Genomic DNA, 26,940 nt, shown 5'->3' with positions numbered 1-26,940 from the left:
AAGTCCAGCGCATAATTTAATTCACTCCCCCTCACTTTTCCAGCGCTGTTATCGTTGGGCTGCATCATTATTACGTTGAATGGAAAATAATTGCTTTTGGATCAGGCAAAGTGAAAGAAATAACGAAAAAATTAAGCCGTCACGAAGCGAAAAGTGTCCTGTGCGAAGAAAGTCAGCAGGAAATGGCGAGAAAGGCCGTGGAAAAGCCGAAGGAAAATGCTCCGCCCTTGTTTTCGCCGCCTTAAGTGATTTGCGTAAGCGAATGGAATGGGCAGATGTTGATCTCATTAGCTTACGTTACGGCATTTCGTTTCGAAATCGGATAGGAAAAACACTTCGAGCTGCCAAGTTATGCAACGTGATTAAACACCAGTGCAGCCGTAGAGATGCCTTGATGCTTGGCTTTCCAAATGAATAAATCGAGACTTGCCGGCAAGAGTCAAAATTTTCCTCACACAGTGGGTAATTAAATCGAGACGTCAATTTAAGTGGCAGCCTCTCCATTTGGTCTGTGCTAATTGAATAAATTGGCCAAATTGTAATTAGTTTCGCACTTTATGCTGTCAAAAAACACACGAATACAGGCATAAATCGCTTTAAACGTATACGGCTGGATAAATTTGCATGTGGCTCATATGGGCTCATATGCATATGGGCCAGGACGAGGCGACAAGGACGAGGCGTCTGCAAGACGAAGACGCTTACGCAGACAGTAATTGCTTTAGTCTATGCGAGTGCGTGCTGCATTTGTCGAGGACTTACGAGCTTTTCCAGCTCCTCGATGTTTTTCACCCCGCCCACCATTCCCCTCACCCCTGACTAATGAGCAAAAATGTTCACACTGCCTGCCGGCACATAACCCACTTAAATATGTCATGTGCACACCACGACACGCCGACGACACCCCGCCTAATCACACGGCTCAGCATTTGAATATCCAATGCCGGCTCACGCCCCTCCAAGTGTGCAATGAAATATGTAGCGCATGAATGTCACAAACAGCAGCGCCATCCAGCTAAATGTCAGCCAGGATGTGGATGTGGATGCTCGGGATCTGCACGCGAAGAAAAAACCAAACTAAGAACTGTCATTATGCGCTTGAAGCCCGCCCTAAGATGTTAAAAAGTGTGTTAAATTTGTACACTTTTAACGGCACAGTGTAGTGGACCTAGAACTTTCTGCCAGTGTAGCCTGGCCAAGCATCTGGAGTTGGGGTCCTGCGAACTGGGAACTGGGAACTGGTGTTGCTGTCAAAGCACTTTATGTCACAATAATTTGCAGCCTCGTTGCTAGAGACCGTGTCTATCTATTCATTTCACGTAGCTGCAGCCAGCAGCAGCATCTTCAGGTTGCGAACTGAGTTACGGCTTTCTGAGTTGGCCAATATGCATATGTAAAATATTTATGAGCGCGTGCAAATTCATTTCATTGCTTCAGCGCTCTTTGCCCTTTGCACTGCTTCCTTTGCGAGCAGCAAAGTGAAGCGGGATGCGAAGGGGTTATGCGAATAGCAGAAATATGCATATAATTTGTGAGCACATTTCCTCAGTTGACGGCTCACATTTGCACATCAAAAGCGTGAAGACAATTCGGCTGTTTTAGTTGAAGCCTACTTTATCATGCGTTCACTGGGAGAAGCAAAAAGTCGGCGATTGAATACATCTGTACTAATAGCCAAAAATTTAGGAAAATTTTAAATAAAAGCACAAAAATATGCCAGCTGCTGGAGGTAAATATTCCTGCTTCTATTTGCTTAAATATCTAAATCTAAATCAGCCAACGGGACCTGCCCACATAATACACCCTAGGCTTGTTTGTCCCATTCGCCAGATAGTTTATAGTGCCATTTTATTATTGTTTCCAGAGTTTTTGGCCCGTGCTCACGGGCTTAATGCAGCGCGCGACAAATTTTCACAGCACATTTGCAAACATTTTCCAGCGAGGTCGTTGTTCTGCCCAGCTTATGTGGCCCTAACTTGGCTAAATGGGTGGCTGACAAATTGTTAACGCGGCCAGCCAGTTAAAGAGCCAAACAGCAAAACAGCAGAACAGCAAAACAGCCAGGCGGGCAACCAAAGAGCCAACATTTGTTGCCATTTCTGTGCTGTTGATTCGGGCTCTCTTGCTGGTTGCCATTGCTGTTGGCGTGTAAATAAATACAACATTGTAGATTGTACAATATGCACGACACGCGTTTATTTGTATTGTATTTATATTTCATGCTGGGCCGCCGCACCAGGATTCAGTATGCAGGATTCAGGATTCAGGATTCAGCAGGATCCCGTCGATGGCCGTGCGGAAATCGCAAAAATATGTTTCGCCCGTTGCGGAAATGAGAAAATATTTCAGCCCGAAGGACGATGGGTGGTGGGTGGTGGGTGGTGGCATGCCGCTTATGCCATGCAATTTTAATGCCGAATATTATTTGTAAATGAATGAGGGGCACTGTTTGCTGCTATTTTTTTTTTTGTCTTTTCTGGCTTTTAACTGATTTCGCCCGCCAGTTAGCGCTGGTAATCTTATTATGCAACACTTTTGCATAAAATTGAATGTTATTTCGCTGTCTAGTTTGTTTATGAGTGGCTGCATACACGCCGTATGCGTAATATTCATACGTCCCCGGGGGCAGCAATCCCCCCAACAATCCGCATCACTCATGCACATGCGAGTGCTGCGTGGCAATTTCAAAGGATTAAGCGCTTCAGTGCGCAAGGACATGACAGTACTGCGATGCCTCTACGTGGGTCTATGTGGCATGACCCCCTCCCCCTCGTACCCACTGATTTCCCCCTCATTCGCATTGACTTTGCATACAAATTAAAGTTTCCGAACACTGTCTGCTCTTTGGGTTCGGTTTATGTAATTGAATTAGGCGACTAGAGACAACGACCCGTTCTCGATTGCAGGGTGTGTTTGGGGCAACATGCGTTGCCTCATCGATGCGATGCGTTGCACTTGATTTGAGACCTAAACCGATTTCATGAACCACCATTAATCGAAGCTGCAGGGGTTTTGGGATTTAGCTCCGATTAGCTTTGAATTTAAAGTCATCCACGGTTGCAAGCTGATTGCATTAAATTGTATGTACTTATTGAATTAGTGGATATGCATTTACCGATCAGTAAGGATATGTGCTTACACTGAGCAAACACTTTTGTAATCTAAATAAATAAAGCTACTTCTAATCACGCGTCAGATTTAATCATAGATTTTTCTTTAAACTGGCTTTTAAGCATGATTTGAATTGGTAAGGGTGTGGATTTCGGACTGGATTTTCCCGCATGTTTCAATTTTCCAGTCTTGTGCAAAAAATCGATTACTTTGATCTTGCTTTTGGGTTTTGACCTATGCGAGGGGCAACGTGCATTGAACTGGTCGCGTGTCAGATTGCGTTCAATCGCCATGCCCCTACGACCCCCACACCCCCTACACCCCCTTCATACTCACTCGCCCCCCTTTTCGATGGGGCTCTGAGCCCCTGGGGTGCCATAGCGATTGATTGGCTCTGGGGCGGCGCGACGCGTCGCATTTGTCCTTTTGTTTATTGGCCCTGCCAGGCGAGAGGAGAGTCCGTGCGAATGTGTGTCTGTCGCTGGAAGTTTTTCATTGTATTTAGCGGAGGAGCAGCTCTATGGATTGCGGATTGGGTTTCCACGCTCTTCACCAGCAGCAGTAGCAGCAGCTGCATTAATCCGATTTTCGAGCCATTGTGCTGGCAGTTGTGTAGCTGCTGGAGCAGCGAAGTGCACTTTAAGTTATATAATGCTATTGTTTGTTGCATATTTACTTTTTGACGGTTGGCTGTCAGTGCTCGCCAGTGTTCCAGCGCCTTTTGTGTTGCGATTCTGTCACGTACTCTACTAGCATGTCGTTTATGTCGTTTTCCAGCTCCCCACACAGAGCTCCATACTCCATCTGTCGTCTCCAACAGCCACTGCAGCCACTGCAGCCACTCGAAGGCAATCCATTCAGCATTTTTCGATTTTATTCGAAGGCAAGCTGTTGCCAAGCGTAACTAATATTGGCAGTTGCATTTGGGTTATTGTCTTTCTACTCCAGTTGCATTCGGAATGGAAAATGCATGCGAATTCGGCCCAAGGGTGCAGCAATCTTTGCTGCCTGCCGTGTCATCTGCCACCGGCATCGAATGTTGCACGTTGCACGTTGCATGTGGATATCTGTCCATGGCCAATTGACTCCGCCCACACAATGTTTACCGAATTTGACTATTTGGCATTAGCCTGGGATTTCAGTATGCAATATACATTCGAATGCTTCTGGCGACTGCCTCCGCCTCCAAGCACCTGAAGATAATTTGGTTTTATGAATGTGCTTTTGTGCGACTGACACAAAAGGGTATTAAGCACCGATTGATTGATTAATTGCTCATCACATATGGGGTTTTGTGAAGCCATTTATTAAATGCTCTATATGGATATGCTCACTGTGGGATATGCATTTCAAGTTTCGAGATGACAGATTGAAGCTTAGTCTTTGACTTATTACCAGAGCTAGTTGTTGATACTTTGATTTCGGATTTCAAAGTTTGCAAAGTTAGCTTCCCCGAATGCTAATTACTGAACTCTTTCTTGAGTTCAATGGAGAAAGCGAGCTTCGTTGGATTTTGTTAAATTGAGAAACTATTTTCCCGGAGCTGCGTTTACTCAGCCATTAAACGGGAGTAGCTGCAATGGAAACTTTAACGCAATCTCGGTTCACTGCCAATGGAAAATTAAATATTTTCAGCTCGGGCACCTGAGCCACCTCTTTTCCCCAACCCTATCCCAATCCCAATGCCAATGCCAAACCCAATGTCCTGCTATCCGGCACTCTGTGTTCGCACTCGAGCTCACCAAATTTAAACTTGATTTTCGTATTTGCTCCGGCAATTTCTTCTCCTGCCTCAGTGTTTTTTCGGTTGCCCATTTCGGGTGGCTACCTACATTTATGGTTAAAAGTTTCAATTTTTTCCCCTTTTTTTTCAACCCACTATCCTCTGCCCCGCCACCCCATTTCCCCGATGCATTTGAGCATTGTGTGATGGAAACTGGCCACCGAACAGGGGGAACCTGCAAACATGGAAGCCCGTAGGGAACATTTGTCCGTGGGTCTTGCGGTTGGTCCAATGTGCGTGCCGTTGGCCATTATTACACCTCTCACTCGATCGGGGAAAGTGGGTGGGAGTCGAGTGGGTTGAGGGCGCGGCGTTGAGTGGCACGTGGAGTTGTTCCCTTGTTCCCTTGTAGTTTCGCATAAAGTGCATTTTGTTGCCATTTTTCCACGGCGCTTGGCTTATTTCGTTTGATTTTATGCGGTTACGTGAATTCATTCGAGTGCTGCTGCTTTCCGGCAACACCAAAAACCCCTCCCCGCCTCCCTTTGTTTTCTCGCTTCCCGATTTCCCGATTTTCCGACCAACCGCCCTCACCGTATCTCTTGTATGAGCTTTTAACGTAAGCGATTTTTTATGTTCGTTTGTGGTTTTAATTTCAATCATTTGGATGGTGGCTCGTTCACTTGGTTAGTTTGTCGGTTGGTTAGTTGGTTTCTGCCAAAGGGTCCGGAAGTGGGAGATATGCGGGGGTATTAAATTGGAATCGCACTTAAAAATCAACGTTAATAATTATGCAAATACCATCACGATGTGCGTTGAAATGCGATTAGCGTGAAACGGATTCCCTGTTTGTCTTTGCCATTTAACACTGAGCGCAAGACTATAGTAGGTATTTAATGTATACGAAAATGTATTGATTATTATTCACAATATAACATTTGTTGCCTTTCTCTGCTAAATGTAACGTACCTTTTTTTCGAAGTACTTACACACGTGCACCCGGCTAATTGCTGTATCAACATTGGCCATGGCTTTAATGCTTTAATGGCCACTTGAGCCGCAAAAGTTGAGGTTGGTTCCGGGCACTTTTTCATCCCGCCTCCTGCCTACACATATGCTACAAATTAGTTATAATTAAGTCGGAGCACACGTTGCTCCAGAGTCCGGAGCACTCTACGTGCCGCCTCCAAGTGTTTTAATAAGCCGACTGTAACCCACTCCGACGCCCACTCCTTCTGGCCCAAAGTAACACAATTCGCGCTGCCAAGTTGCTTACTAGACACATTAAATGTAATTAGCTGCGCTAAGGTTAACACAGAACTACAGTTAAGTCAGCGGGCTCTGGTCGCAGCTCCCTAATTAGTTATCTAAAGTTAGTTGGCGACACTAATGGCAGTGGCACTACCACTACTACAGCATTAGCCTCGCCGACTGGATTGTGTAGCATACTTTCCTGCATAAGCATTTCGCCTTTGCCGCGGCGTCGCAAATCATTTGCTCAAGTGCAGAAACAAAGGGGCAGAGGAGATGGCTTAGTTTTTATTTGCCATATTTTCGCCTCTCATTGTTTCAACCCCTCGATGCCCAGCCACCCCCATCAGCGACCGTAAATCACTCAAAACATAATGCGCTGTAGTTAAAATATGCGCACAAAATGCGGGGAAATTTGTTGAAAGTTTTTCTTGTTGCTCGCAATTTTTATGTATATTTTTTTTTGTGTTTTGCAGCGATTTTTCATCGCTGTTATTTCTTGCTCTGTTTTTCGAGCAAGTTGTGGCCTGGCTTATTGAGTTCCCAGTGCTGCTAAGGACACGTCCATAAATGTATGACTAGCAAAGAAGCCAGACTGCAGCTGAACTGACTTTGTACTCGAAGCAGTCTCTGAAAAATTGTTTGATATATGTTCTGCGCTGCGCAACTTTTGGGTATATATTTTACCACGGATTTGGCCATAGATAGATACACAGAAATTTACATTTTATACCCGACCAACATGAGCAATGAGCTCATTTATTGTTATGGCTGCAGTTCCTTGAAGCGAAATGGGAATAATAAGAGTTGTGTGATGAACCCAAACCGAGATGCTATTCATGCAATCAACATTATTGTGTGACCAATGTTTGCTTAGTTTCCATTGTTTTCCTTTTTTGGGCTCTCCCACATTCGTTGGCCCCGAGGACAGTTTAAATATTTTTATTAATTTCTGTTCAACTTTACCCTATTCATTGCCGTTGTTAAACAAGGGAGCAAATGTTTTCACAGGGGCCCAGGAAAATGGGAGAAAAGCGCCCGAGGGCACAGTTTTTGCCAATTTGTAAATTTTTTTTGCCGACTCCGCACGAAATGGAAAATCATAATAAATAAATACAGTTTTTATTATTATATATTGCGGCAGCAAACAGCGTGATGTGTGCGGGTCCCATGTTGTGAGCGAGCCTTTTTATTTACTTTTTCAGGGCGGAAAGTCGAACACCCAGCCAGTCAGCCTGCCATCCCGCAGTTCCAATTTACTTTCAATGTTTCAAATAATTGTGAAAAAAAACAAGGAGAAGCACACGTAAATTGAGCATTTTAGCGGGCTTTTAAGCCATGTTCAAGGTGGCAGTGGCACTCAACCCACCTGACAGAAACAACAACCTCATTGCACTTAGAACTTCCGCACGATAAAATTAAATGACGGCTGCTGCCGCACATCCCAGTGCTTCCCTGCTCTGAACAATCTATATCAAAGTGGGAACAACAAAATATACTTGATGGTAAAAAATGGCATGGAATGGTGCGAGTGCGTGGATGCTTGGGTGCTTGGGTGGTTGGAATCACTTATGGCAAAGTTGTTGCCCTGAAATTATGTTACCGGTAACAAGGTGAAAGCGCAAAATGAAAAATCACTTAAACAATTTGATATTTGATTTGCCTGACTCTCGACTCTCGGCAGCACTCCTGCTTAAAGATTTATAGAGTTTTTGCGCTCCGCAGTTCATAAATACACGCATAAAAGTCGCTTGATTTTGGATTTTCCCACACTCTCGCCTCTGTGTTATTCCTGTGTTTTGGCCTGAACTGAATTATGGCTATAACAAATCTTCGCCCCAGTTACGGCCAACGTCACGTAGCAACAGCCGGGCGGAAAGTTCGGAAAGTGGGTAAAACGCGGCGGGCGCGAGGATCGGGAACCTAGACTTTATTGATAAAGGCATAATTTATTTGAACAATCGACAAAACGCTTTTGTCAATAAAGCCAGATAAATATCTGGCATTGTAGCAGCTTTATGGTCCTTTTTTCGTCATTCCCATTTTTTCCGCTCATTGTTTTGCGGTTGCGTGACAATGGCAATGGCCAAAGGAGTGGGAGAGCGTCAAGTGGGCCGGAGATAGGTCGGCCTGGCACTCGGAAACGGTTTATGGCCGCTACAGTGAACTATAAATATAACGCACTCTGCATGCCAACAGTTCTATCAGCTGGGATCGTGTGTGCTTTATTAGTACGGCATTATGCAGAGATTTATTTATTACTGTGTGACTCAGAGGTCTGTCATATAAAGTCCTTCAAATCCTTTAACGCTTATGGCCCTGTATCTAGCAATTTGTATGAACGCACTGAACTGCGTTGTAATTTTGGGCAGTGTGTGTCTGTGTGTTAATCATGACTGTAATTTAATTTTAACAGTTTAAGTAGATAATAAAATTTACTTGCCATTTTCCGGTATTTATGCTAGGAAGCCACTCGCAGCATTTCAGTTTTACGCATTTATTACTTTTTTTATATCTGCCGCCCTGGCTGCATAACATTGTCAATGGTTAATTGAAATGTTGAGTCATTTATAAATAAAAGGTCAGTTTTAACGAACAAATTGGTTTAATTACTTTTGGGGAAAGTGCACTGCAAGTCAATGAATAAATAGCTTTGCTTGTCTGCCAACGAGCGGTGTGAAAAATGCAACTTTCCTGGCTTTGGCATATAAAATGGTGACACCATGGAAATTTATATATACACATATATAATACCTATGGGGATATGTTTGTTCCTGCATATGTTAAACAAGAGGATTTATGCGAGAATAACAAAAACACGGAAAGCACAGCAACACACGTCGCACTATTTTGCCATTTTTTGCCTCGGCTTTAACGTGACGTGTCAGCCTGGGGGCGTCTGACTTGCCCAAAGGATCTGGAATCATGGAATCCTGCCGCACCCCCCTCCTCGCAAGAAACCAACTCACTTGGCAGGCAAACATTATCGCCTACGTGAGCTGGAAGCCCAAGTGAAGCAGCCAGCTGGCGTCGCAGCTTGCCACGTGTGGCGGCCAGTGTATGAAGAAAGTATCTGTGGCTGTGAATGTGTCTGCATCTGTATCTGAACCGAGGGCCTTGGCTTTCGTCAATTTGTTAAGCATTCACACGTTGCACTGATAATTTTATTTGATTTTTATTTGATGCTACAAATTAGATGTTGATAAGGCTGCCATGCTCCACTTAAATTATAATTCTATTTGGTTCCTTTTTCGGGCTGCCACCCTTATCTACACTGCCTCTGTTCTCTTCCCCTTCTGCTTTTGCTGGCAGCTTCAAATGATTATTTTATCGCTGTTGGCAAACATTTGTAAGCATTTTAATTACATTAGAAAGCGAATACTTGAAACTTTGTCAACCGGCAACCGGCAAGCGGCAAGCGCAAAAACTTACCGCAGAGTAGCACAAAAATAAACGCCAAGAAATTACAGCGAGTCGAGTGGCAAAGACTAAAGACCAAGTGCAGCCGAAATGGAGCAAGTCTGCTGCAGCGGAAAACTGTCGCCTTGGCCATAACGACAGCATGTTGTTAGCCCCTCGCTTGCCCCGCGCTTTTCCGCTGCCAAATGGCAGGACGAGACCCGCTGCGGCAGCGGAAAATGGCGCCCTTTTCCTATTTGACGTTTGCCCACTTTATGTGCTCCCATCGATAGATACATACCTGCAATGAGACGGAACGAGAGGAAATATTATTAATAAAGGCTGTGCGACTACCAGTTTCAGTCAACTGACGCCCCCTGGCCGTTCGAACAAGATAGGCCATGTACTTGGTTAATTGGCGTTGGCCTAAAAGATATTTGGCCAAGATACAGCCATGACCTGAACGTGCTGTCGTAATATTATATGCGAAGTGAGGGTAGAATTAAGGAACTGTGCTTATATCTATACATACTTCACTTGAATCAATGTTAAAACGTTTTGTGATGCATGCGTACTTAGTTTTGAGTTGGCTTACAATGTGCGATCAATCTGATTACCAGTTCTTGAGCTGAAGGCATTTCTAAAAGTGTAAGGACTTGTTTATCGCCACTCTACTCTTTATGTGCATGCAAGCTAGGCAGCAATGAAGTTATGTATGTAGTTTCATAAAATTTAGACAGTTTATTTTGGAAACACGAGATGCCAACAAAGTGGAATCGCCAAACACGAAATGTAATTTGAAAACTTTTTGCTGCCGCTTTGTTTCTGGCAAACAACACTTGGTCAGCGGCGTCCTTTTTTTTCCCGACGGCCCCGCCCCCTTTCCACTTTCCGCCCACACTGATCAAACTGTGCGTGTTTCATCAGTCAGCCATTCTTGGGAGGGGTCAGTGTACATAGGCGTGCATGTGGACGTGTGAGGGGGTCAACGGTGACACCGCGACAGCAAACAAAACGCCCCTTTTGCTGGCAAAATTGTCAGACAACCACGCCCAGGGGCTGGTTGGGTTAACTGCTGTTATCCTGCTGCCCCAGGACTCCCCTGGTCGGGTTGTTTGCGTGTCCAAGTTTTTCCACACAGACCTACGACCATATTGATCCGGACGGGCTCAATCTGCGTCAATCTAATTCAATACGATTTCCGGGGAAACAGCAAATTGTGCAACTCATTACATATGAATAATTACGTTTCAATTGCCATAGCTCATACATCAATATTAATGGTATTACTGCGAGTAATAATTAATAACTTTCGGTTCATTTTGGTGGGTCATAGAGAACAAAAGCTGAATGGTAACTTTGACAAAATGAAATTTAAGTAAAAGGATTATATTGCCCAAAATATAAGGATAGGCTTTTAAGGCTTGTGTCATTGAAGGAAAAGCCAATATCCTTGGACCTCAATCTATTGTTTTATGTTGATGTTGCAAATGCAGATCAAGAGAAAATTGCGACAGTTTGTATCTTTTTGTGCGGAAGAAATCCAAGCCATTTATAAATTTATGCAGACTAAACACGATTCCCAGCGGATGACGCTCTCCCCGGCCAATTTCCCCAGCCAAATAGCCAAGTCGGGAGTCAAGTGCAATTATAATAACTAACTGCAGACGGTCGGGATCTAAAGCTCAATGAATGCGAATGCGAGTCCAGAAACACAGCTACATACATATACAGATACATATACAGATACAGATACAAAGATGGAGCTGCAGATGGAGATGTGCGACCGAAACTTGTGTGCAATTGTGTTGTCTTAATTGCTGGCTCGGACTGACATGGACTGCGACAAAAGCGGGCCAACAATCCGCAATCCAGATCCTAGACAAATGGAACAGGAAATAATGGTTGGCGAGAAATGGGAGCTGAACGGAATGGTACGAAACGAAAACTAAATCTAACGCTGCATCTGAAGTTGCGCAGGAGATGGCTGACTGGCTGGCTGACTGGATGGCTGGCTGGCTGCGAAAATAAAATTAATTTAAAAGTTTTAAACAAGTTTTCCATTATATGGCAGCACGTCGAGCACGGGGCATTGGGATCGGGATCGGGATCCGGATCGGAAAAGGCAACTTTGCTTGCCGAGCAGTTAGAAACATTAAAAGTTATGCCCGCCGTTGTTTCGCACCGCCTCTGTTCGCATTTCTGATTTAAGAGTATGATTTTTTGGATTTCATCGCCGAGCTTTTAGCGATTCCTCAACTGCCTTCGACATTTTGGCCATTTAATTATGCTTATTGAATTTGAAATGTCGCAAAAAGGGGGTTGCTCTGCGCACATTTAGCGTCACATTTTACCTGCTTTAAAGCCATATGCTGCTTTCTCTTTTCTTTAGCTATTTGCGTAATAAATAAATTATCAGGTTCACTCCCGCTGTTCTCTAATTAAATTGCAGTCTTTATGGAGGGACTAATGGACGAGGACACCGGGCTCCAAATATTGTTGCGCAATAAACCAAGCCAAAATATGTTGACATAAAAGCCCATTGGAAGTGAGGCAAAAAATGCAAACAGCACTAAGCCAATAGCAAATCCATTTACAAATACATGCCAACGAACTTAATGAATATTCGCTAATAAAACAAATTTATGACCAAAATAAAGTGAACAAAATGCTATGCTCGCCACCACGTGAGTATTTAAAAATGATTGGTGGTCAATATGAATTTAAATGATGTGGCAGATTAAATACGCGTAGTTCTGTGAAAAGCGAACTCTAACATATTCAACTAATTATGGGAATTCTAGTTGGTTCATAAATGCCATTTGAAAACGGTATAGTTGTTTAGAAGTCGATTCTATTTATCAACTACACATTTAACAGATTGTTGCAATCAGGTAATGATTGATTGTGAACTGGGATTAAAGCACTTTCTAAAAGTTCCCTTGAAAATCCGCTAGTCTGAAACAAGCGAGAAAGGAGTTCTGGTAATTTTCTTGAATCCATTTGTTCGAGGATTTGAGACTTAACATTATTGTTTTGTTTTACAACGATGGTGGTAGCGATTTCGCCTCATCCGACAAGATTGTTAAGCCGCCAGCAGAATGCCGTCACTTAACTTCATTACGGCTGATGCCCAAGTCCATGAAAAGCTGGGGGTGGGAAAATGGGTAATGGCAAAATGGCAAAGCTAGGAAAAGCGGGCGTGGAAAAAGGCTAAGCATTATGGCGTGCGTAATGCCAAAGTAGAAATGAGCGCACGTTAGCCCAAAACGTGCTAAAATTTAATGTTTCAGGTTCCGTTCGAATAATGTAAGCGAGCGCAAAATGAATGATAAACGAGCACACGTCAAATTCTTTGCCAACCCGAAGACGGCATCGTTGGGTTAAGGGCAAGGACTAAGGACTAAGGACCAAGGACCACGGACCACGGACCGAGTGCCCAGGAACCCCCGAACCGAGAAGCCGTCTCAGCTGCCAGAGCAGCCAACACTGGTTATATAAATGGAGCATGAAAAAGCCAAAATAACAAAACGAAGAAGAAGTGAGTTGCACGTTTACTGTGGGATGTGGGATGTGGGATGTGGCATGCCCCAGTCCCTTTTTATTCTCCTCATTTTATCCCCTGTCTGTGGGCATTGTTTGCGTTCAGTAAACATTTCCAGCGTTTTCAGCCAGCCGCCGTGTTTTTCTTGCTAAATTAGAATTATTGAAATTTCGTTTAAGCCATAGCTTCAGTTTGGATTGACATCGGAGTCAGCTGTTTTAATGGGGCTTACGCTTGAATAATGAATTGCACGCTCCTTGGAACCATTAAATACGCATAATATATATGTACCTATACATTTGGCCAAAAAGGTGTGAAAAAGGCTTCTTCGACCAGCTGGCTGGAATAAGCCGAACGGAGTGTACGTTGGCTTGATTATTCGCCACATATGTCAGTCTCAGCCAGGAATTTGAAAACGGAATCGCGTATAGGTTGGTCGTCCTTCTAGCCAGGATTTTTTGGCCTTTTTGTTTTCGTTGGTCCTGCATTGTTTGCTGCCTGCATATTTGACTGTTGACAGCTGTCTGGCCGAGGCTCATGACTCGGTGCGAGTTTTCCTGGCCCTCAAAATGATGGTAAAAACTTTTTGGCATGTCTACGCTTTTTTCCACGCGCCAGCATCGCGACTTTTGCCTTTCGCACCGCATATGTTTGCATAAAATCCAACTGTGGTATCAGCATAAATGCGTCAAAACGAAAGATAAATTTCGCACACGCGCGGAAATCACTGAATAAGAAAGTTGCAATCAAAAATGGGATTTCATATAGAGATACAGATACATATGGTGAAACATATAGACAACAACTTGCGAGTTTTTGGGAGGCTTGTTGATAACATAAGCATTAATATTAACTAAGTGTTTTGTAAAGGCACAAATTAATTTTGCATTATACGCATATCATGTTGCAATTACCCTTTTAAATCACATAGCTTTAAGTATTAACAACCAAATATAATTGCAGACATATTCGGAGTTCCGTGACATCGACAAATTAATTGATATAAAGCACTGGCACATGCTGCCCGATAAATCAACATTGTTAATAACCAGTTGTAATAGTTTTGGAAAGTCATAAATATAATTCGGACCATTTTCGTTATGTAACGTATTAATGTATATACTTGCAACTATGCGGCGATGATTTATAACGCCTGTGGCCTATAGTCTCCGCAATAAAGTTCATCATTCACGTATTCGTATGTATATGCGAATGTAATCGATCAATTAAGGCTGGTGTTTCATTTCATTAAGCCCAGCACTGTGGCGCTATATAACAATTAAGCCACCAGCAGCAGCCAATCAACGGTTAACTCTTGTTTTAACCAAACCAAACCCAACCAAACTCAACCCAATCCAAACCAATCCGAACAGAATCGTCAGGTTGGCCAGACATCGATCATCCCATCAGCAGCTCCATGGTGGCCACCCGGCAATGAAGACAAAACATTGCTGCTATCATATCTGCCCAGTCGGCAGACTGACCACCCAAAGTGCCCATTCCTCGGGGGGGATAATTTTTCATTTTCATCCCGACACCTTTTTCAATTTCAGCAATACAAATGTTTGAATTTGTGCCGCTTGACTGACTTGACTGGCGACCCAAAAGTCTGGCTCTGGTATCAAGCCTCCTCATCGTCCTCCAGTTGCCAGCCCCATCGGGCTGAATGCAATAAAATTTCAATATGCAGCTGGTAAAAGTCATTTGGGCATCTGACCAGGTGGGTCAGGGTTCAGATTTTTGTTACACTCAGCAAACCGAGTGGAATTGATTGGGTAGTGTAAAAGAAGCATACTTTTTAGCCTCATTTTACTTACATACTCGTATGTATTGAAGACTTGAAGACCTTTACAGAATCAATTAATATACAAATAAAGTGTTATTCAGTGCACTTTATTTCAGGAGCACTTTGCATTAAATATAGGATAGATTGAAAAGCTTTTCTCCGAGTGCGCACCTGTTTTTCGGAACTCATTTGCTGTGCTGGCTGGAGTGTGACATCCAACGAAAGTGCAAAGTGGGGTGCAGGGTATGGCCGACTCGAGTCGAGTGCAGCCTGGAGCGTTGGCTCAGCAATCAATGTGGAGCAGCCACTTGTTTGGCTTTCTTAGCCCGGCCAAGACTTGAGGCAAAGTAGCTTCGCTTCGACCAGCTTTCTGACGGAGCCGGAGGTGCCCTCCAGTGACCCCGTCCCCCGAGTGCGACGGCACTTTTTCCATATCTCGTTTGTGTTTTTTGAGACTAGACTGGCTTTCCTTTTCCTTTTCCATGTTTTTTTTTTTTGTTTTCGAAGGAGCACGAAAGAAAAGCTATATTGCAGTTTTTGGCTCAAGTTGCCGCTTCCCGCTTCCCGCTTCCTCTTGCTATTTATAAGTTTTCCCTTGCGCGTTCAGAAATATCAATTGAACACGTTTCCACACACACACAATACAGACCGAATACCGCCTCAAGTTGTCGAGCTTAGAGTGCACTTGAGTTGAAAGTACAGGCAGATACAGGAGATACAGGAGGTACACGGGGTTCTGAAACGGCGTTGACAGCGGAAGTTTTTTGTTTCTGCGATTTTTTCAGCTCCTGACTGGCGACTGGTGACTGGTCGTGGTCCCCCATTTCGTATTTAGTTACAACGCCCGGTCATGCCTTTTGTTACAGCTTGCTTAATTGCAACGTTTTGTAACATAATTGCGGCACCGCTGTATCCGCCAGATACATTCTGCTGCAGCTTCCTTTTGTCCGCCGCCTCAAGTGGCATTTTAACCATCCCTACTCCGGCGATTGTAGATTGCGCACATTTTCAGTTCAGTTCGAAATTCGAATCCAACAATGGCCCACTGATTGGCCGGCGAACACGTACGACAGGTTCATTAAAATCACGCCGCCTGCAAGTAGGCAGTGCGAAACACTTTCGGGGCTTACAAATCATAATTAGCGCTGCGGACCCTGCATAATTAACGCTATCAGTGTGCAAACACATTATAATGTACGATTATTATCAATGGGGGCAAATGGGGTTTTTTGGCGGGCACTTCCCTCCCCACTCTTCCCGGCGGTGGCAAGAGCCCACTTAGTATGCCAGACAGGCAGACGCAGTCTCCGGCCTTAGGCAGCTGCCAATAAAAATACAGCTCAAACAGCACATCCCACATCCCACATCCCCACATCCTTCGGATCTCAGCACGGAGCGCGATGTGCCCGCTTGTTTGCCGTTTTTTGGTTAGGTTGGCATATGCAAATGACTTTGGCGCCTGGTGCGTCATTATGCGTGTCTGCCGCCCACGCTCCGAGCACATGGATTCCTCAGCCACTGATGGTGCACTGCACAAAATGCTGTGCCCCCATGCAAATCATTTGATATTGCTTAGCCTATATGTGGTATAGATACAACTACACCTTCAAGGGATTTCCATCAAATCTAATCAATGTGTTATGTGAGCTACGAGTACAACTTCATTTCCTTCGCGCAAGCAGCAATGAACTGGGTGATTTTCGCTCACTGCACGTGACTGTGGCCAAATGAAGGTAATGGCGTCAAATTCAAATCGCGTCTCATATGTTTTACTTTTGTGCGCTAATTTTATGATCATTTTGGCCCGGCAACCGGGGCAGGACGTGTGCCTCTGTCAACCCAGGAGCATCTTCCTGCCCCATTCCAATCCCCAACCATTTAGCATGTCACGTGTAATTTGCAGCGACCTTTTCCACCCACACACCACACACACCACCCACTGCCAATGTGCTAACGACCAATTTGGGCCCTAAAATATCTTCTGCCGAGCCATTGTTGTTTTTTATGCTGCTGTATCACTGTATTCTGAATATTAAATTAAATGTATTTTAAAGTGAGTTCAGGTTTCTCATGCTGATTAAAAATACCGTGTACTTGATGCTGAAATTCCATGGTCAATTCCATGGAAATTTTCATTTGTACATATTTGATATTCTTGCAGCAACGCCAGGAATTTTGCTCATTTTTCAGCTGCAGAAACAAACACCCATAATGATTGATCATAGATACCGAAAAAAACACAGGCGTAATGGCAAAAACCATCCAAGTTGAATAAACTGCATTGTTGGTTAGTAAAGTGGTTGGCATTTTTCGCATCCAATCAATTTCGGACTGCCAATGAACCTATGCATAGCTTTGATGCGAGTCTCCTGGGCAGCCGGCCAAGTTCATTGTGCAACATCTCCTTTGTTGCACAATATTTCCCTGGTGGTGTTGGCTTTATTAGTTATGTAAACGCTCGTGTGTACGAAAAAATTAATTATTGAGCCCGCATGCAAAACGAAATGCGGCCTCGCGCATGTGGTTTGCTTTAAATAGCGCGACAGTTTCTCGAAACAAAAGCCAGGCAGGCACTCGAGGTCCTGGAACTTAGACAGGGCCGAAAACACTCGACAAAAGCGCTGCAATTGCCGACTAAAAGATGAAATTCTACATTTTTAATTTTTTTGTTGTATTTTTTATTTTTATGCGCCTCACCTGACACGCCAGTCGCCTGTGTCAAGTCGGGCCAGCCACTTCAGCAGGACGACACATATAAGGACGAGTGTGTGTGTATGTGTATGTATATGTAAAATATGTATATATGCATGCGCAAAACAATGCAGAAAGGATTCCGTTGATGAGGTGAGTTTTCCGCGGTGGGAAATGGGATGGAGAAGGACTCTGCGCGGCTTGTTAATTTCAAGTGGCATGTTAACTTTCTGACATTAAGTTGGCATTTCATGTCAACTATGCAGCCGTTGTTGAGTGCCACCCCGTAGCCCCAAATCCCCGACTCCTGCGCCGTATCCTTGCCACTCAACCTATCTCTTTGGCCGTGTGTGTTACATGCGGAAAACGGTGTTTAGCAAAATGCCATCATTATGTTAATTATAAATGCAACCGACTATGGCTTGGCCTAAAAGGAGGGGAGTGGTCGGAGGGCGGGACAAAGGGCAGTGCATGCGCCTCTGCGGCAGTTACACTTCCGTTTCCGGCGCCAAAGCGGAAGTGCTAAAACGCTGCGTTTTTGCCAACTCCGCCCTTTCCTTAATAGCCAGGCATTATCTTTTATTCTGCAGATGTGTGCAATTATCGGGTAGTGATATTTGGCCGCCCGTAAACTACTTACATATATACGAGTATTGGTATTCTGCAGATACAAGTTCTACGTTCTTTCACTCGATTTGCGTATGTCATGACTTGACACTTTCAGTTGATCTCAATTAAGTGCGCGCATAAACAACCTCGATGACTCGCATCGCTCCCTCTGCTCTAACAGTCTTCCTCTCCCTGTCGCTCTAGATTTTCTCGTGGTCGTGATGCAAATTGTATTTGATTGCTGTCAGCTAGAAAATATTCAATTTGTTTTCGGTCCTGCTTCTATTTTTATTCCGAGCTCTTAATTACTCTAGGAATATGCCATATTCTGTATATTTCTTTCAGTGCACGCCACGCAGAATCAGATTGCACGAATCCAATGGGTCTTGGATAAGGTCTTTCCCAAATTTATGTTACATTTTCGTGATCAAACAACAACAGCGCAGAAATCTCTAAATCAAAACATTAAAAAATGAGCAGGAACATAAATTCTCTCCGTTTGATTTATCCCACTTAACCAAAACAAATTCAGTTGATAAATGAGCTAATTATGTTGTCATTGCTCCGGCGAGAGAAAAGATGGCTATTGCGATGAAAATTCTCACCACTTCACCGAACGCAAATTTACTGAAAACAAGGGAAACTTTTGTGGCCCAGCGGGAAACGAAGACGCAGCAAATTATGTATACTTTCATCATCCGTTGGGAAACCTAAGTTTGCGTCCGTCCACACAGCCCCATCCTGGCCATGGAACTCATCATCTAGTCCAATTCCATTGCACTAGGAGCAGCTGCTTAACCGCACCAACTTTTTGGCATATCTCTCATAATCTGTGTCTGTCAACGCCTCGGACTCCACTTGCTCGTCCACTTCCCACTTCCCCACTTCCCATTATCCTTCTCGGACTATCCAAGCGAAATCTCATTAAAAACGTCCTTGCAGCCATGGGCATAAATCTGAAAATTAAAGCCTCACAAATCGGCGGGAATTCAAGAAGAAAAGCGAATCCCGATTCGTGTCGAGAAAAACTTCACCCCAGGGCCAGTTGTGCGGCTATAAGGTGGCGATTCCTTGAATTTATGACCCTCCGCCATGTCCAGGGTCCAGCCACTGTTCTCTCACCCGGTGCCGGCATAAAAACCCATTTAAAAAGCAATTATTTTGCGTTGATTCAATATGGCGGTGTTTGATGGATGCCAGGCGAGCAGCATCATCAGTGGCAGAACGGCAGGACCGGATTCGGTGGCATCCAGCTGGTTGGCCAGGTAAAAATTGCCAACTGGCCTCCCACTCATTTTTCTGCGGTTGCCCAAAGACTCTTTCATTCAGAAAAATATGTTGAAAAATCAAGAGCACACCGCTAACAAATCTGAAGTGACACATTTACCAAAGCTTCTTAAAAATGGGGAACATGAATACGTTCGCTGCCATAGTATTTGTACTATCTTAACTCGAATTTTAGCCATACTTCTTCTATGAAGAAGTGAAGAACTACACTTTTTCCTTGAATTCGTTATTGGGTATCTACATAGAATACAAATTAACCGGCAAGCTGAAAGTCAGTGTGGTTTAACATAAAGAAAATGCATTTCAACATGTTCTTTAGACATGAGTTTTGAAATTTTATGGCTGCCTTTCGGTGCGCGCACCCACTGTACTTGCCACTGCAGTTGGCTCCGGCTCTGGCTCAGCTTTCAGTTTTCCTCTTTATGACGGGGCCAGCTGCAGGATGCTTCGAGTCCTGCCACTGGAGCCCCCTGCAGCCTCAGCAGAAATCTGCATCTGTCTGTGTCACAGTCGCTGTGCTGGAGAGTAAGTGGGGTATGGGGCAGGGTATGGGGTGGGTATGCTCTATCAACACTTTGCGCCTTAGTGCATGCACTGCATAAAACAGTGTGTCCTAGCTGCGTGTCCTGGCTTGGCTATTGGGCCCTGAATCTTTGGTAGTCATGTAACTGGAGTCCAGAGTAGGGAGCACAGAGTCCGGAGCCCGGAGTCCGTGCCTATCTGGAAATTGTGCTGACAGGCAACAGGCAACATGTTGGCCAGCCGCCAACTCGGTCAACAGTTCGATGACGTATGCAGACTGCAGCCGAAAGTGTCCTGCAGTGCGCCCTGTCCGCATCCTGTCCGCATCCTGCTGCTTGGCCAAGGAAAAACTACGTGCGCAACATAAAAATAGAAATAACTGAGAGGAATTGTCGCATATGACCGGGCTGGAATTTTTGACCGCACATCAAAATTTAAATTAAAAAGCATGCCGGATTAAAGGTTCAACTGTTAAATAAATGAAAATATTTGGAAAGTTTGTGGAGAATTATCATAAGCTCGGCTTGTCATTCGACTAATTGGGGCTTAGTTGTTAATTGGCAACATTCAAAGTTAATAATTTAATTACACAAAGCCTTTAATGCGCTAAACGTCTTAAGATAATTGGTACCGTTGGGATCGTTGCCATTTTCTTTCACAATTAACGCCACATTACTTGCGCGGTCCCTTCCAGAGACAAGGGCATCCCAAATCCAGAATCCCCCTTAACATTCCCTTGCTAAAGCGAATCTATTTCACTTTGGCAATTTGTGTTTCCCCCAACTTGTTCGCTGTCGATAACAATGGATCATCTCGAACCTGGAGCCATAATCTTTACAGCACTTCCCCGCCCCATAATCCTTCATTAGGAGCCTGTACTTTACACTCCAGTTCACACAGCATCCTTCCAACCCATTTGTAGGCCGAACATATTTCAATTTCCTTGGGCTACTGCCTCCTGCCAATTTATTGCCCCTTCATTGTTTTCCTGCCGCCTGCGACAAACCCAAAATGTCTAAAAACATTTAGGCCGCATTTCATTTCATTACGTTTTTATCTTTTTTCGGCTCTAATTTCATTTTGTGCATATTTTGGTCCTGGTCCTGGTCTTGGTCCTTTCTTTTTGGTTCGGCCCGTGCAAGGGCTTAATTAATTCCCCCGAAAATATTTATAACTTTGGGCCCAATACGGCTGCTGCTGACTGCTGAAACATATTTTAATTTCCATTTCTTGGAGTGTGTGCGGCTTGTCAATGGCTGGGAATCTATGAAATTTATGCATGACTGCAACAGGGTCAAGTTGCAAAGCCCTTAGCCTTTAATGCCACGCAGCTGCCGGGAGCGCTGGAAAAGCTGGGAAAACAAAACTGACTCCAACTGAAGCTGAAACTGAAAGAACTTTTAGTCCTACAAGTATTCCAGGGGTTTGCGGATGGATCCGACTCCCCAGATAAGCAGATTTATGAGCTAAACACCGAAACTCAAATAACTGGAGACACAATTCGGTTTTTCGGTTTTCGTATTGGATCCGGGTTCGCCAGCTCCAAGGATTGGGGGTAATGGCAGAGCGCCCGGAAGCGTGAAAGCCAGATAAAAGCAAACACACACCCAGAAATATGCGAGCCGAAGATTTATGAGCGGACAGGACGGGGCAGGACAGGACACACAAGGATGTGAGTGGCGTGGCCCGATGATGGGCAGCAGAATGTCACAGGAAGTGCGAAGCGGGCAACTATTGACATGTCCTTTCCCCCGGAACGAAACAACAAAAAAGCAGAACCGCCCTACCATGTACCATGTACTGCAGCACAAGTATGCTGGGTATAACTTTACAGTTGTGGTCAGGATCGGAGGACGAGGTCGAAGGAACCGAAGGAGCTGCACAGACATTCTCATACCCAGGTAGGTAGGTGTCAATTTCGTTTTCATTAAGTTGCTTCTGCTTGACTTGCTCCTGACCAGGGGTTCTCTTAATTTGCGTCACTTTGCTTGGACGGCGGGTATCAAATTACAAAAAAAAAGAAAAAACAAAAAAGGCAGCAAAAAATCAAGCTACAACTAAAATTGAGGGAACAACTGCAAAACGGCTGCTCTTTTGTAAAAGAAGAAGCGAGAGCAAAAGCGACAGAAGCCCTACTTACGTTTCGTCTTCATTTTGCATTAATTAATACTTATTACAAAAAATATATATATGTATAAATAGTCGAGCCAGCAAAGGTAAAAGGGAGCAAATGGGAGCGAAAGGGAGCAAAAGGGCAGCGAGATGCCTTTGGTCTTCATTTTTGGGTTTTGGGTCTGGTGCCCGAGTTTCGGGCTTTGGGGCTAGGTAAAATTTTAATCACTTCCTTCGGCGGCTACATTTTGGTTTCAGTTTGTTGCTTAACTTGGTTGAGTCCTCCTTCTTTTTTCTTATGGGATTTCTGGGGCTGGGAGGTGGTAATTTGAGTCTGTTAACATTTTTCTGGCCAGGATGGGAATTCGGTTTGTGGCTTCGCCTAACCTAGCTAGGGACTTAATTAAAACTAATTCCATTTAAATATAATAGGGAACATTTTGTGCCAGCGACAAACGATTTTCACTTCCTTTCTGTTTAATTGAATTTTAAGGCAGTCTTTGTCTTTCACGCAAATCTACAAAAGATTCTATGTCTCGGGGCGAATGGCCAAAAGGCAGGGGAGGGTTGACTTTTTGGCTTAAAATCTTTTGGTTTTGTTTGTGGCGAATTGCCATAAACAAAGCCGGAGGTTTTCTAAGGAACGGGGGACTTGAAAGCAAAGTTTGTTAGCTAATTTCTCATATTCCTAGGATACTGTATATTTCGAGAGTGATCTACATACATACATCATAATGCAGTTGCACTTCAATGATAAGCTAGAAACCAGCCTTAATGTCAGATATTTCAAATATCTCTACTTTTTATAAATTTATTAATTGCATAGTTAACATCTTGATTGATTGCTACATGAACAAAGCGTGATAGTTTTTTATTTATTTTCTTTATTTAGGTATTTGAATTAGATAAAAATCCGCATTAATAGAGTAATTTTAATTAAATTCTCTTACCTTTTGCAAATCGCTTTGACACAACAATTACCATATATTTCTATTAAGTATCAAGAGCGTATTATGAGTGCAAATCAGCCGTATGGAATAATTACTTTATAAAAAAGCCAAATAAATAGTATAAATTTCACCGAACAATCCAGAGTATCAGCAAAAAACAAAAATCAATTGAGCCAAATTCAAAACCCCAAACAGAACGGCAAACAAAAAATGACAATCGTTAGAATTGGGAATTCAAAAAAAAAAAACGTCAGTAATCAACTAGAAAATGTTTGACAATTGATGGTTGATTGCAGGCAGACAAATCAGCAAACCCATTTGCATTTTAGTGCCATATATATGTAGGCATATATATACCCTAATTGGCAGGCTGACAGCGGCAGTGGCGGCGATGAGAAATTGTGGCGTATAATTTCAAATTGATTGCTGGCATATGCCAACAGGGCTAATGGCCTTAGCCGGAAAAGCGGGTGAAAATTGTGTAATTTATGAAGAGATTCGCACGACACTCAATTAACATGGAGCCGGGAATCACTGGAAATAGGAGAACCAGAGGGTATCAAGGCTAATTTAGACCAGAATATATAGCCCGCCCGATGGTCGAGGTTGCAATCTAATATTAATGCCTTGCGACCGCCTGCATTTATTGGCGCATAAATCACTGGCACAGGCAAAATCACAGCACTCGAAGGAGTTTTGCTTGGTTGGTTGGTTGGCTGCTTTGGTTGGTTGGTTGGTTGGTTGGGTTGGTTGGTTGGTAGGGGGTAAAGTCGTCTTAGCCAAAGGCACTTACCCATCAAGAAGGCTCCGCTTTGTCGTGCACTCATTAGGAGGCGCACATCCTTTTCTGTTGGCTGCACTCGGTGGTCCTTTTCTTTTAGCATTTTTATTTTTTATTTTTCGTGACTCTTTCATGTCAATTAATGCGACGCACTCTTCAAATATTAGCAGACATTATGTGCCCGCACTAAGCCCTCGGCTGGCGGGGCTCTTAAAGCGTTTCCGGCGCAGGAACCAGGAACAAGGACCCGGGATCTGTTTGCACAATGAGCACACAAATGACTTGCAGCACTTCAGCCTGGCTTTTTGTTCTTTAATCGGGGGCATTATTATGATGCCTCCACCTCGACGCAGATGATGAGAACGACGAGAAGGAGTCCTTGCGGGGATTACGTGTTGACGTTGAATGCGCCGCTGATTCACGATTCATGTCTAGAGTGGCTTACTTCCTCTGCCATCTCCATCTCCATCATCAATCCATCCACTTCCACCTCCACTTCCATTTCCATGCCGAGATGATCTTGATGCTCTGACTGGAGGGCACATTCTCCGGCTGAGGCCTTCCTTTCCATTCACCAGAAGGCTCGTCCTGCCCTGGGAGCACCACTCACACTGACCACTTGGCAGTAACTGAGCTCCGTGCCAAGTGTGCCGCCGTATTTCAACGAAAAGTGTCACCAAGCTCGGCTCGATCTCGGAGCTTTTTCGCAGAGCTTTCGGGGGAGTATAAGAGATTGCTGCGCAGGCGCATCCTTAAATGCCGCTCGGCTTCTTAATGAGTTCGGCCGGCGGACTCGGGCTCGTTCGTCACGGTTCGTGTTTGGCTCACCTCGAGTTCGCACATGTGAAAATTAAAAGCGCTTAACCACAATTAACAATTGGCTTCCCTCACATTCCTTTTCCGGCCGTAACAAACAAACAAATTCTGCTGGACCAAACATTAATCAAGACGGTTGTGACACTAAAGCGCCCATCTATTAATCAACTAGGGCTCAGGAAACAAAAAAAAAATAAATATAAATAGAAATAGAAATAGAAGAAGCAAAGTAGTAAACCATGCCGCACCGGCTGCATTAACTGATTGTTGTTGGTCTGGCCACGAAAACTTGTCAGTTTGAATAAAAGTTTGGACACCGGCCAGTTGCTGTATCGAATCAAATCAAAGTTTGATTTGACAGCCAGACAAACAGACGACGAACCGAAAAGGATACCCGGAATTGATGTTGTTCTTTCCGATTCGCCCAAACTTCAGCTTTGAGTGGAAACTTTGCGGCCAGAAGGCCAGTGCAGTGTAACAACACGGAGTCCATGAATTCATTTCGCCCGATCCCCACCCTCCCCTCCCCCACCGTCCACTTTCGCCCCAAAGCCAATATCAATTTATCAATTAATGCGGCTAATGAGAGGGCGAACTGTGACTCGTTGCTGTGTCACTTAATGCAAGGCTCCAGCAAACACACGTATGTACATAGATACAAACATACGCATGTGCTATATGTATGTATTACAAAATTAATTAGGATTCGCTCGTCATCAACTCTGCCACATAGCGCCATAAATATGTGTGGGCACAAAGTATATAGATTGTCTGCCTGGGCGACTTGGCGGCCATATAAACGTAACGAGATTCCACCGCACGGCAAATTGTTGTTGGGCTTTAATTGACAATCAAAGCCAGTAATCAAATTTGCCTCCTGACATTTTTCATTAGAATTATTATGTAGTTACAGCGAGTATAACCCACTTGCGATTGCAGTGCCCCCCCTCGTTCCGCTCCGACCCTTCCTGCCGAGGACTATATCAACAGCATTATATCGTGGCCACATCAAAGGCGTAAAATTGTGAGGACAAGAGACCTTTAATCAAAAGTTCCCTGGGTTTATGCGTAGTGCAGAGTTCACAGGAATGTCGCGAGGGCAGAGGGCGGAAAATTATAGGGAAAATCGGAATAAGGACAGTCTCCGCTTTCATGAGTACATCTTCTTACTTACTTCTTACGTAACATTAGAAAGCGATGCAGCACACATTTTATTTATTCCTTTTTTATGAACTGACCTTCCTCACTTGTAATTACTATAATTGCCATGTGCATGAGAAAAGGCGGATGGAACCATAAAGGGTTCCTTAGGTATACATATATGTACATATGTACCCCTGTAGTATGTTATTTCATATACAAAAATCTTGTCATTTCTTCCTAGAAAAGCCCTGTTTATTACATCCCATGTTTACTGCAAATCATCATGCTACCATCAAAAGAGCGGTTCTAGTCGGGAAAGAATGACGGAAAATTAGAGAGCTCATTTTTTGCATTTTCAGTTCGATTTGATTCTGGCGCTTGTCATTTAATATCCGCAATTAAAGTGGTCATCAATCAAAGCGAAACCTAAATGAATTAAAAGTAAACGAAAGAACAAAGCAAAGGATGAATGCACGGGGCACAACAGTAAACAGAAGAACCAAACGGACAGGGATAAGCGGAATGGAGCAAATGAACGGGAAACGAAAGGAAAGAAGCGACTAAAAAGGAAACCGAAAAACGGCGGCAACAACCGAAGGATGAAACCCAACACAAGCAGCGGTCGCTTACGCACACAGTCACACCGACGATGACCGTTATCGCTGTCCAGTCCTGCACTGAGAAAAACGTTAGCCTGCATTATAATTTAAATATGAAGTCCTACTTAATAACGTTTTTTTGTTAAATTATTTTAAGCACTTTACTGTAAGTGCTTATTTTGTTTTCACAATTAACCTGAATTTTTAAACGTTTGTATTTTCTATTTAATTTTTAAGCAGAACTTTTCTCCGTGTACCCTTATTCCTGCCCTGCGAGGGTCTCCGCTCATCCAGGACAGCGATAAACAAGTGCTATACAAACAAAGACGGCGCTGTACGCTGAACCATTGATGATTGAACAGGACATTAATCTAACAAAATGCAGACAGCCTGCAGGAGGGGTGGCGGAGTGGTTCCGGGGTCGAGTAAATCAACTGACCAACTGTGAAAGTGTCAAATTTCAAGCCACACATTGTTGGCTCCACCTCCTCCTCCACCTCCTCCGCATCCTGACCATCCGCATCCTTGTGGTTGCCGCTGCTCCTGGCCACGGAGGCAAACATAATTACGCGGATGCCAATGCCATACAGACGTGTATAATAATACAGCAGGATCA

The 26,940-nt window shown here is 44.0% G+C and overlaps 1 protein-coding gene across 1 annotated transcript in view; it reads right to left on the bottom strand.

Moving 5' to 3' along the window:
- Positions 1–24,417, bottom strand: part of LOC6541189 (matrix metalloproteinase-2) — a 50,203-nt gene extending 25,786 nt beyond the window's left edge. Inside the window, exon 1 of the mRNA XM_026978547.1 lies at positions 23,779–24,417. Coding sequence (XP_026834348.1) covers positions 23,779–23,900 — 122 coding nt within the window. The 5' untranslated portion in view covers positions 23,901–24,417. The remainder of the gene's footprint in view (positions 1–23,778) is intronic.
- Between the last annotated feature and the right edge of the window lie 2,523 nt (positions 24,418–26,940).

The sequence above is a fragment of the Drosophila erecta genome, unplaced genomic scaffold (assembly GCF_003286155.1).
Source record: "Drosophila erecta strain 14021-0224.00,06,07 unplaced genomic scaffold, DereRS2 tig00000055-arrow-pilon, whole genome shotgun sequence".
Lineage (NCBI taxonomy): Eukaryota > Metazoa > Arthropoda > Insecta > Diptera > Drosophilidae > Drosophila > Drosophila erecta.
This window is presented reverse-complemented; position numbering and strand designations above follow the sequence as displayed.